At 39.4% G+C, this 12,599-nt stretch overlaps 1 protein-coding gene across 3 annotated transcripts in view; it reads left to right on the top strand.

Annotated features, from left to right (window-relative positions):
* Nucleotides 1-12,599, top strand: part of GALNT18 (polypeptide N-acetylgalactosaminyltransferase 18) — a 226,165-nt gene that overhangs the window by 167,254 nt on the left and 46,312 nt on the right. For all 3 annotated transcript variants that reach the window (XM_051803827.1, XM_051803826.1, XM_051803828.1), the window contains exons 8-10: nucleotides 2,081-2,266; nucleotides 7,795-7,932; nucleotides 12,064-12,159. In XM_051803827.1, the coding sequence (XP_051659787.1) occupies nucleotides 2,081-2,266; nucleotides 7,795-7,932; nucleotides 12,064-12,159 (420 nt within the window). The remainder of the gene's footprint in view (nucleotides 1-2,080; nucleotides 2,267-7,794; nucleotides 7,933-12,063; nucleotides 12,160-12,599) is intronic.

The following is a 12,599-nucleotide window of genomic DNA, read 5'->3' as shown; positions in this document are numbered from 1 at the left end:
ACTACAGACTGTGAATTTTTGGCTCAACTTGTTGTCAAGATGGCATTCAGACCTAACTCTGAAAATCCCACAAAAGATTTGGTGTTCACATGTTAGACTTGGATCAAGGCCACCCCTAGTTAAAATGAGCAAAGGCTGGGCAGAGTAGGCAGTGCATGTGGTGTGTGAAGTGCTTTGTCCTAGGCTAAGTTATGACCATCTCTGCATCTTCCATGTCTTTTATGATACCAATTTAAGCAGTGTACAGTGAGTAACTCTGAATATATTTATAGCTGGATGTCAGTGCTGTACTGAGAAGTGGCTTGGACTGAAAGCAGGCATTGTGTGAACACAACCTGATGATACTTCACATTTAATCTTTATTAGGAGATGTAGCTGACCATTTATAATTAAACATTTGACAAACTATTCATTTTGTTAGATCGTTAAGCTGTATTGCCCACTTAATATGACATTTAAAAAGATGGGACACAAATGTTGTTTCCAGATTATTTATTCTTGTGCCAGATCAATTTCACATTTATTTTTAAATATTTATGATCATCTCAGTTTTACCCTGATGTTGATAATGGTTATGTTTATTTACTCTTATAGTTTTCCAAGTTCTGGACACAGAGACATGCTGAAGTCTTTTCAGCTTCCTTCCTGACTGTACAGCAGGTTCATGGGATAGCTCGTTTTCCATAGAGCTCTGAAAACCAAGGCTCTGTCTCTTCTCCCAACATATGCTGAATGCAATTAGGCACCAGTTCAGAAAAAGCTTTGTAAACATTCTGAATTCATGCCCCATTTTCTGGTCTCGGGAGCTGCCAAATGCCTAAATGCTGTATTCAAGCCAGATGTCTAAATATATAAAATGAATGACTGAAACAAAGTGCCTCCTTAGTTGAGCATATGCCTATAGGATGGACAGACCTGAGGGGTCTGAGATCAGCTCCAGAACAGGGTGTTCTGCCAACCCACATCCCTGGCCACTAGGAGGGAGACCAGAATATACTCTCCTGGATAAGCTGTATGAGGAAGAAGCACCCTTGTTCTCATTTTTGCTCTCTCAGGATGAGGTACCAAGTCTCAGGAATCTCTGCTGGCAGTATCATAAGGCAAACTCTGTCACTTCTCAGTGAGTACAGCTGCCTCTGGGATGCTGAGGTACTTGTTCAGCAGGATCAAACAGTTGGAGTACCTCTGCGGTTTCACCCGAGCAGCATCCACTCAACCATTATGAATGGGCTGCCTTGATCTTGTTAGGAACTTTACATAATACAAGATACACAGAAAAAGTGCTTCCATGTAAAATAATACATGTACTTCACTGACTCTTAACTCTGCCAAAGTGTTTTTCTCTTTTGTTGAAAGCAGGAAGAGAAAACCAGAAATTAATGCAATATGTATGATTAATGTTATGGACATTACCTGAGTTGTGGGAGTGGGCAAAACTGAAACACAGTCAGGTACAGTAACCTGCATTGTAAATGTATTGTAAGAGTAGTGACTGATGAAATTGTTCACACAACACTGTCATTAGGCAGTCTTGGTCTTTGTCACTCCTTTCTGAACTATGTTTAAAGCAAAGCATAAGGTGCATTTATATTCTTCATCTTCCTAAAACCTGAAACTTTAGTGTTGATTGGCTTAATTTCCCTGTTATGACAGGCTGCCTAGTTCTAGGTTGTGAGGAGTGTGGGTATGTGTTGAGGTGGACTGTGCAAAACCTTAGAGAAATGCCTGTAGGGCACTCCTTGAACCAGTTGTTTTTGTTATTGTTTTGAATGCCCTGTAAATAATTTTTTATAATCTTGAGAACAGATAAATTGATCCAGGAAGATTGTGATGAGAGGCCACTAGTAATGCAGAAGTTCAGCACTAAGATTAAGTAGTAGTAGAAACTCATGGTAGGGCAAGGTAATAACTCTCTCCTCTCACAACTGTCAAAAAAAATCCTCTCAAACAAGTCTTGAGAACTTATTCTCCTTTGCAACAATGACAAGCGTAGAAATAAAACAATTTCAATGTCTTTGCTAGATGCCCACAGTGGTGCAGGGAGCTCTCAGTCAGCAGTGTGTCTTTTTTTCCCTCCTAGGTATGGCAGTGTGGAGGAAGTGTTGAGGTTCTGCCTTGCTCCAGGATTGCCCACATTGAAAGAGCACATAAACCATACACAGAAGATCTGACTGCTCACGTCCGGAGGAACGCACTGAGGGTGGCCGAAGTCTGGATGGATGAATTTAAGAGCCATGTCTACATGGCGTGGAACATACCCCAGGAGGTGAGTCACAAAGACCAGGGTTTGCAAGCTTTGGCTGGCTGGATGAATTTAAGAGCCATGTCTACATGGCATGGAACATACCCCAGGAGGTGAGTCACAAAGACCAGGGTCTGCAAGCTTTGGCTTTAGATCCTTTTGAGTTTGGTTCCTACCCTGAATTTTGATTTTCCTGGTGGGATTCTATTTGTATACATGTATGTATCTAATTATGTATCACGTAAGATGTGCCTATACATACACACTTACATATAAACATATATATGTATGTAATTGTGTCTTATTGTAGAATAATTTCTTTGTCTTCTTTAAGTCCCTTAAAAATTAATTTCTTTTCAAGTTCATCATCCTCACTGATGACTCTTCGTGGACATTTTAATGTAGTAGCTGGAGAAACATGGGGGGAAAAAAAGCATCAAATCTACATTACACATCTTATTTTGAATTTGACTCTCCTATTTACCATCACTGAGAGCTATAATTCCTCCAGATTTGGGAAGAGAGTTCTGCCAAGGAAGAAGGGATGCTGACATCTGTTGATGCAAATGTGGGGTGTATGACATTACTGCAAAAGCAAATAGTCTAGGCTTAATAAATTAAAGGACAATTTCATTTTACTTTAATAAAATTTCTGTAAAATCTCTCTGAGTGATTTCACAACTGTTCTGAGAAACTGGTTTTGCTGCAATTTCTGTTTCAAGAGATAAAATGCTGTACTTCTCCTGTAGTTTAATAAGTAAAAGAGATTAGAATCAAAAAACCAGCTAGATATATGAACGTTAATGTTGATTCAGCTGCTTTCAATAGTATCTTTCATCTCTCGTGATTAAAACTAGATAATTTTGGTAATATGGGGAAGTCACTGTCCTATTTTCAGGTTGCAGCCTTAGCCACAAAATTTGCCATGAAAGTTCCAGGAAGAAAAAAGGTCCTCTATAATCTGGTATAGGTAAAGGACTTTGTTAAAAGTTAGTCCCATGTTCATGGTATCCAAGTTGCCCTTTAAGTGTCCCTATTTTCTGTAGTCCCACAGCAGTTCATACAAGAATAAGATATTTCTGGACTGGATAGGGTTACTTATTTTTTTGTCAAAACAATTTCAAATGAAATTTATTTGTGATTAACCTGATAGATTTAAATTTCAGATTCTACTTTTTATTGTTAGTTATTTTCTTGAAGATTGGTTGATCTTCAATTGATTAATTGATTCAAATTGATTAAGTTTTAATTTTTTGACTTGCAAAAACAGCACAAAATTTAGAAATTCCTTTTGATAACCAGGTTATACTGTATTATACACATAGTTGCATAATATTCATCCAGATATGATTGTGGTGGTGCTTAAGCTTGTGCAAATTTGAGATTTGAATGCAATTTGAAATCAAATTCATAAAGAAGGCAAAGATAAATTGTTGTTAATGTTATTAAATTCCCATTTAACAAGTAGTAATAAGTCTTAACTGGGCTGATAGAGCAGAAAAAAATAAGTCTGCTATAATACATTTTAAAATTAATTTATTAACTAAAGCAAAAATTATTAACCAAAGGAAAAGTAAATGCAGTGTGTGAACTTAACTGATTTCTTCACATCACAAAATTCATCAAGATGTTTTCGTAGTAGATCTTGTACTGCCAACACTGATTTTGTTTATATTTTTAAAGAGGAATAACAAGTTTTTTTACTACTTGAATTTCCAGTCATTTTCCCACCACACATGTAGCAATCATTATTGCACTGAACTTACATTCTCTTATATTTCCACAAAGGCCACTGCTGTCAAGCCGTAGAGGAGACTTAAAAACTGGAAATGGCAAATTCTGAATCAGCTTTTAACAGTGGTAGTCTCTTCTGTAATGTGCTGAGATGCCTCTGTTACAGGGAGAAATCTGTTACTATGTGCATGTGCAGAACCTGCAGCACAAAGAACCTTCCTTAGTTTTTCTCACCACTGTAGAAAACCAAATAAACACAAACATGCCCATGTACTTATTAAAAATGCCCTGGGGAACAGCTTAGTTTTCACGGTTCTAGCAGGCCTATAAAACCTGAATCTGCTCATTGTCTGGTAGTTGCTGCAGGATGTTCTAAGACAGTGTGGAACCTTGGTGGCCATCAGAAAATTTTCCTGGCAGAAAGACTGTGACTTACAGCTGGGTGCATTCAAGTGTTCACCCACCTTTCATATTTTACTGTGTGGAAAAGAGGGAAGGACTTGGAAGAGTCCCTCTGCTCCACTTTCATGAGGCCCCACCATGAGTGCTGTGTCCAGCTCTGAGGTCCTCAGCACAGGAAGGACATGGACCTGGTGGAGTGAGTCCAGAGGAGGCCACCAAGATGATTAGAGGGATGGAGCACCTCTCCTATGAGGAAAGACTGAGAGAACTGGAATTGTTCAGCCTGGAAAAGAGATGGCTTTTGGGTGACCTAATTGTGGTCTTCCAGTACCTGAAGAGAGCCTACAAGGGAGATGGAGAGGGACTTTTGATAAGGGCATGTACTGACAGGAGAAGGGGGGATGGATTTAACCTGAAAGAGAGTAGGTTTAGATTAGATATTAGGAAGAAATTTTTTACTGTGAGGGCGGTGAGGCACTGGAACAGGTTGCCCAGAGAAGTTGTGGGTGCCCCATCCCTGGAAGTGTTTAAGGCCAGGTTGAATGGAGCTCTGAGCAACCTGGTCTAGTGGAGGATTTCCCTGCCCACGATGGGGGGTTTGGAACTAGGTGATCTTTAAAGTCCCTTCCAGCCTAAGCCATTCTATGATTCTATGAAGAGTGTTGGGGTTCTGTTTGGTTCTGACAGCACGACATGTGCTCAAGTATCCCAGGTCAGTTGTAGAATTTTGAAGGTGTTCTATAGCATTTTTGTGTTCATTGTGCAAGGCCTGGTGCCAAGAATCAGGGGAAAAGTTCTGGAGACCAGGGAATTCCTCTTACTTTCCCATGCTAAACCTTGTGAGTACTGAGCTGAATCTGGAACAGTAGGAAGCAAGTACATGTTTAAGGAAAGTAGGAGAGTCCAGTACAAAATTACACTCCCAAGCGCTGTAACTGAATCAGTCAGCATAAAGAAAATCATATACATCATTAGTGGGAGTCCTCTTTGAGACATCTAAAGGTCAGGAGCAACTCAGACTCTGGTTGGTACAGAAACATCAGGAGAAAGGGGGAGAATTCAGTGTAAAGAAGCAAACTAAAAAATAACTTAAAGCTTGTGGGACACTTGTAATACAGACTTCCTGTAGTCATGAGACAAAGAGACAGTGGATGAGAAAAACTAGGGATGGTGAAATACCAAAAAGGGGCAATTTTCAAGCCAAACCTAGCTTCAGATAAAGGAAAAAGATGTCAAGACCTAATTTTGAGAGACATGCAGAGAGGACAGAGAGATAGCGTTGCCAAATACTGTTACACAAGTGGGTAACTACAGGAGTAATTCTCTGTCTGGAAGCTGATGAAACAGTGCACTGGTAATGGACTCTGTAGGTAATAAAAGTGCATTCAGTTATAATAGTCAGGACTTTCCATGAAATATGTTATTCCAAAATGTTAACCACAGGACCTGATTTTTCCATGGAAAAATTCACAGATCTCTGAGAAGTCAGATATTTCCAAAGGTTTAGTCTTTGAGAGCTAATAACAGGAATACTAAAAAGGAGTCAGACTCATTTGGCAGTGTGTTGTGACCACCCTCCTGGGATCTCTGGGGGCTTCTCTCTGACGTACTGAGTGCTTCAAATAGGGATCTCAGATGCCATGGTGATTTCTGCATCACAATCACTTAGATAAATAGATTCAGAAAAGCACTTAAAACCCAAAGGAAAAATTCATCAAGTCCCAGAAGCAAGAACTGTGCTTTCTATGCGTTCTGCCTCTGCTTCTGGTTTTGTTTGTTGGGTTTTTTTCTCCCATCATATTCTCAGCTTTGGGAACACACTGACTTATTGCTGATGATAAAACCTATGTGCTATATGTGAGCTATTTTTCTTCTCCAACTGCATGGGAGGATATGATTACTGAGGCCCTTGATGCTCTTTCTTACCTTACACAATAAACTGTGAGGAAAAAAGCGTTGGTGCCTGCAGGGTTGCAAGAAAAAGGAGTTGGGGTGCACTGGAACAATTTAGAACCTTATCCCAGGAAGTCTTGTTAGTGATGGAAGTCAAATGTCTGTGAGCTGGCATCCTCCTTTTCCTCACACAAGTAACAGATAGTCCAGCAAGTGCATGAGCAGGATTTGTTCATGAGATCAGTTGGTTTTCTTACAGCACCCTACAGCCTCTTCCTCTGTCTAGTCATTTGCCACAAAAGTCAGGAAAAAATGGCCACTTGAGGAGTAGCTCCACATGAAGTTTTATGAATGATGTAGGGTTTGAGGGGAGGAGAGTCACCATTTTTAAGGATGAGTTATGCCTGTGTATGCCAGATCTCAGTTTCCTACTTATTAGTATGCTTTGCTGATGTGGAAATCAGTTTTACTTCAGTTAGGAAATGCTTCCATAATAAAATATACTTGTTCTAGATTAGCATTAATTCAGCGCTTTGGGATGCATTTGTTGCTTTAGCAGTTCAGAAGCCTACTTATACAGATAACTTTTTGATGTGTAACTAAGAAAATTCAATGCTTTCAATGTTATTTTTTAATCCTGTCTTGTGCCTGACAAAGTCTTTGGGGTGTTTATGGCTCAGTAAAAGCTGTTGTATAAGTAGATAGATTATAAGATTTCCCCATGAAAATTTATTTATCCTGTGTTTTGCTCTGAGGCAGGAGTGGTAGAACGCAGTGTGGAGTAAAATGTCTCATTTTACTTCCTGTCAAAGAGCAGCCATGGATTTGCACTTAGATCCCTCTCTAAAAATTTCTACTGCATGATTTTAATGTGATAAATTATTTATTTTTATATACAGGGACTTTATGAAACTCATGCTTTGTGATCTGCTCTAATGATAAGTGAGAAGTAGGTTAACCAGAAATGTAAAGGCGAATAAAAACTGGGGGAGAGAATATTCTGCAAATGCTTTTAACAAAAATAGCAACTTCTCTTTTTACATTATAGGAGAAATTTAATAAGTCCTATTTCAGAGAGGTGAGCAGAGCTTCCGCTCTTTGCAGTGGAACAGTGACCCAGACTTCAGAAATGGCCAGAAAGTGTCATCTACTAATGATTAGGCCACAGTGGAACAGCAGCAATAAGGTTGTTTCTAGGGGAACTTTCTGCTTCCTGCCAATTCCTTTTGGATTTGGACAGTGCCAGGAAATTAGAGAGCAGTAATACTTATTGGAAGCTGTATCGAAACCCCACTGAAGTCAACAGCAGTGGTTCCATTCAGCAAAGCAGCCTGTGACAGAGACCCCACCGTGGTGACCTGTGTCATAATTCAGCTGAGACACTTATGGAGTGTGTGTGGGCAGCAGATTCACTTCACAGCCAAGAGCTGGGAGCAATGGGGCGGACTCTGGATGTTTAGTTTACACGGAAGTGTATTTGCTGATGTCTTTTCTGCTTTTTCTGTCCTTTGTTTCATGTGCAGGACTCTGGAATTGATATTGGTGATATTTCTGAGAGGAAGGCCCTAAGGAAAAAGCTCCAGTGCAAGACCTTTAGGTGGTATCTCGTCAGCGTGTATCCAGAAATGAGAATGTATTCAGATACAGTCGCCTATGGGGTGGTAAGGATCTTGTTTACATTTCCCATTCTAAAAAGGTGTAATAGTGGAAGTAATTCATGAAGGAAATGCCTGGCTCTAAGTAGAAGAATCAGATAAACTTCAAGTCACCAGTTAAATAATTTGTTACTGGTTACTTGACTGAGACAGCTGCTCTGCTGTCATTCATGTTGAGGTATTCTGGACGTTATCTTCTTCCCTGATTTTTTGTTTGTTTGCTTCGTGGATTGCATTCCACACAGAAGTACTCAAGGTGTGATTTTTTAGATACATTGCCGCTGACAGTTGGAATGTTTGTGGCAACAGGTAATTTCACAAAATAAACTCTATTTCAACTGCAACCTTCTTAAGGTTGTAACCAGATCTTAATTTAAAATTGCAGAGTCATTTAGAATAGGAAAGACATTTAAGATAATCAAATTCAACTGTTAAAGGTTGATGCCTTCCCCTATTAAACTTTCAGCCATTTAACAGCAATCCTGATCCACCCTAGAACAGATATCACAGAAGACATTTGCTAGAAGAAGTTATCAAAGACTGACATTCCAAACTAAGCAAATCTCACATAGCTAACCTGTGTGTAAAGTACCACTAAAGAGGTTCTAGGATTATGTTGCATTCAACAGAAACTGCAGCTACATCCATGCATTTTGGGATCATCATCACTTGTGTGGCAGTAGTGCCCTTGTCTGTGTTGAAATCACACTTGAGTTGTACTGTGCTAATTAAAGCAAAGGCAATTCTTGACCCTGAAAACCTGGGAATACAAACAGAGAGGGCAGGTATGCACGACATGGAAGATGAGCATAGTAAGTTAATATGAGCCCCTAATAAGGTAGTAGGCCTTGGACATCTTTTTCACATTCTCATCCGGTGGTATATTAAAAAAAATTGATTCCTACGAATTAAATTTGCCTTTTTGCATGCAAGTCCCATTTGGGAAACGTGACTAATAAGAGCAGACCTTACAAGTGAAAGGTTTGGCTTGAGACATTTCTCAAGAAGAAGTCTGACCTGTGTGGTTTACCAGTATGGCTCTGCAAGAGCCTCGAGGGTGCCATAGAGCAGCAACTCTGTTTTTGACAAATGAAAGGATTGCACATCCTACAATATTCCATGACCCCTTTGATGATCAACTAAAATAATAACGCTGGCTTTTCGTACAATCAAACAAGAGAAGAAAAGCACTTCCAACAAAGGTTTGGGTTGTTGCTAAATGCATGAGATAATGGTTACCTTCCAAAGGAGTTCAGAACAATACCAAAATCACACCTGTGTGCAAGGAGCCTCTTCCATAGACTGTAGAATTGCCCTCAGCAATTCCACGATCTAATCAGGTGTGGAGTTCCCTGAGGAGAAGGAGGCATAGCAGCTAACAAGTGCATAGTTCTCTTGTAGGTAGCTCTGGCAAAAAAATCTCTGATTGCAGGTGGAAATGATACAATATAAAGAAAGGAAGTCCAGTGGAGAGCAAAGGTATTTGTCTCAGGGTTAACTCCACATTGTGCAAGTCAAAATGAAAATCAGCAGCAGACACCCTATGATTTTATATTCTGCTGAGAGTTTTTCATCAGCCTTTAGGCAACACACAAACCAAAAAGAATAAGAAGAGTTTTTTACAGAAATGCTGAACTCAGTGGTCAGTCTGGAGAAGAGAAGCCTGCAAGGAGACCTTGGGGCATCTTCCTGTACCTACAGGGGCTACAACAAAGCTGGAGAGGGACTTTTCACAAGGACATGTAGTGATAGGAAAAGGGGGAATGGCCTTAAGCTGAGGGAGGGCAGGTTTAGATTAGATGCCAGGAAGAAATTCTTTCCTATAGGGATGGTGAGGCACTGGAACAGGTTGCCCAGAGAAACTGTGGACTTCTCATCCCTGGAGGTGTTCAGGTCCAGGCTTCATGGGCTTTGAGTAATCGGTCTAGTGGAAGATGTCCCTACCCATGGCAGGGGTGTTGGAAGTAGACAATCTTTAACATCCCTTCCAACCCAAGCTATTCTATGATTCTGTGATTTAGGGACTGCACAGTAATGCACATGATGCAGTCTGTAGTCTGCAGTATGTGAGTAGCCTCATCAGCTAAGAGAGATGTGAGAAACAGGCCTTATTTATTCTATCACAAAGGAAGTAGTGGACAACTATGACAACAGGCAAAGGGGGAGTGTTTTAAGCTTACAGAACTTACTGATTTATGAAATACTGTTGTATAACACTAAAAGACAAAGTGCCCCAATCTTTTTAGTACAAGAATTGCTTGGATACCTAATCTTCTTTCATGTCTGCTTTCCTGTTTACTTGCTTGTTTTACAGTGGAGAAAGGTGTGATGTTTCAAAGCATGTCAGCTGCTTTCTTATTCTTTAAATGCCTCCATTCATCAACTGCCTTCATTTTTTGTATAAAATATAGATATTGCTTCAATAGCATTATCATCAATTTAAAAAAATACTGAGTTAATTTAACAAGATATCTGAGTAGAGGTGAATATCTCTTTAGATATTCTAAGTAAATTGTAGAGTTGCAGCTGGGATAAGAGATTGATATATTAAATCTGAAGAGCTCATTTTCTTTTTTTATTTTCAAGGTTCATAAGAGGATTGGTGTCCAAAGGAATATGGTGTCCTGTCTCTTTTTCTGTAGTACCTGATCACCAGGCAGCTGCTGTTAGGTTAAGGTCATGTTTCTTTTCGAAGCTTGGGACTCTGAAGTCTCTGTGTCTGTTTTACTGCTGGGTCAGCCCTCTCAGCTAAGTCACATGCTGATGTTGGTCAAGGCAGATTTTTTTGCTTCCTTTATTGTGGGGATTATTGTGGAAAAGATTATAGCCTTAGGTCTAGGACAAACATTAGAACTGGAGTTTATGGAAGAGGTTTTGAAAACACAAAGGTAGGGATGGATCCAGGCATGAATTAATAAATCTGATATTTATCATTGCTTTGGATAGAGAGTGGTGCCTCAACATCTGACCATGATTAGAGTTGTGGTTATGGTAACATTTATGGATGAGAGCTAGGAAGCCTAGAAAGAGGAGACTTTGTTTTATTCTCAGTGCTTTAATCTTGAGAATAATACCAGTATTGATACCTAATGCATATTTTCTCTTTAACATTGAGATCTGTCTTGTCTGTTACTGAATTTAGAGTTCGGTTTGGAGTTGGAAGTCTTGCAGAGATGAGTTGGTGGTTTTGATTTTATTCACTGTCTGGCTCTGGTCTCTGGCCTCTGGCTTGTCCACACTTCTTACATGTTAGTGCAGTTCTAGTCTTCCTTTCTAAGCATATGGATTTGTTTTCCTCAAAGGAGGCTCCTGTGCACAGCTGACAGGACTGCTCAGTTAATCACAGGTGGCTGCAAACCACATCACCTCTTCACTCCCTCCATCACACAGCCCTCTCCTCTTCCCTGAACTGACCTTATTCCACTGAACACCCTTATACATGTCCATGGGTATGCAATCCACATCTTTGGCCCCACACTTAAAAAGGCCTTCCAGCTATCTGTGCTCATTAATTTAGCACTTCACTTTCAGAAAACTCTGCCTCAGCATTGCACAGGTAATAATAGACAGGGCTTTGTGATGACCAGGGCCAAGTACTTTGCAGTCTGTTCATTGCTGTGTGGGGGTTAGCCTGGAATAATGCAAAGGGGAGCTAATGCATAACAATTGGCCAGAAGTCTCCAGGTGTCAGCAGAAAGGAGTTTTTTGAATTATTTCCAGAAATCAGAAGACTCTCTTGAGGGATTCTGAAAAGCTGTTTAGTACCTCATCTATACTGCTCAGCCAGTCACACTGCTAAAACATTCAGGTTCTGTATATAGTGTGTACCAGAGGCTCATCAGACTTAATGTTTTTAAATGTACATAAAAAAAATTATCGCTATCTCTGAGGGCTTTCTGAAATGTCCCCTGCCTGAAACTTTGTGCAACATTATGGAAATCAGTAGTGTTAGATGATCAGCAAAGAAGAATGTAGTCCAGGTGCTTTCTCTTCAAAATCTTCACTGCAACATATTTTTAATTTTGTATATTCTCTTGCTCAACTACATGTGATTTATTTTTTTTTAAGAAGAGTAATCACATCCCCTTTTTCTCATGTAAAATTTGCTTGATTTCTTTTTCTTTCTGTTTATTTTAGCTGCAGAATTCCCTGAAAAGTGATTTGTGCCTTGATCAAGGGCCAGACACAGAGAATATCCCAATCATGTATATCTGCCATGGAATGACACCACAGGTTAGTTTGTCTGATGATCTCTGATATTGCTGCTGCTCTTTGCAGATTGTGTAGGAGGAACCATCTTGTACCTGTAATTGTTTTCCTGCAACAGTACCTCGGTAAGCTGTTTGGTAGCTCTTTTTTAGAAAGATAGAACATTATTTCTGCTGTAAATTGAGAATCCCTTGTACATTAATGCTTTGACAAGGAAGTTTATTTATTAATTTTGAAAGAATTTAAGGAATATGAGAGTCAGAACTTTCCCAGATTTGTTGATAAAAGCTTTCATTTCTGATCTTTAACTGTGCATGTCATATGAATTAAACAATGCATTTTAAGATATTTTACATACATATGTATAGGTATACTCACAGTTTATTTATACATTATCTGAAGCAACATCTTTTTTTTTTTTTACTTTATATATTTACTGTCTTATTTCCACAAATCTGAAATGT

The sequence above is a fragment of the Manacus candei genome, unplaced genomic scaffold (genome assembly GCF_025592945.1).
Source record: "Manacus candei isolate 608988 ecotype Guabito, Panama unplaced genomic scaffold, ASM2559294v1 h1tg000060l, whole genome shotgun sequence".
NCBI lineage: Eukaryota > Metazoa > Chordata > Aves > Passeriformes > Pipridae > Manacus > Manacus candei.
Note: the sequence above shows the minus strand (reverse complement) of the source record. Positions and strands in the feature narration are given on the sequence as shown.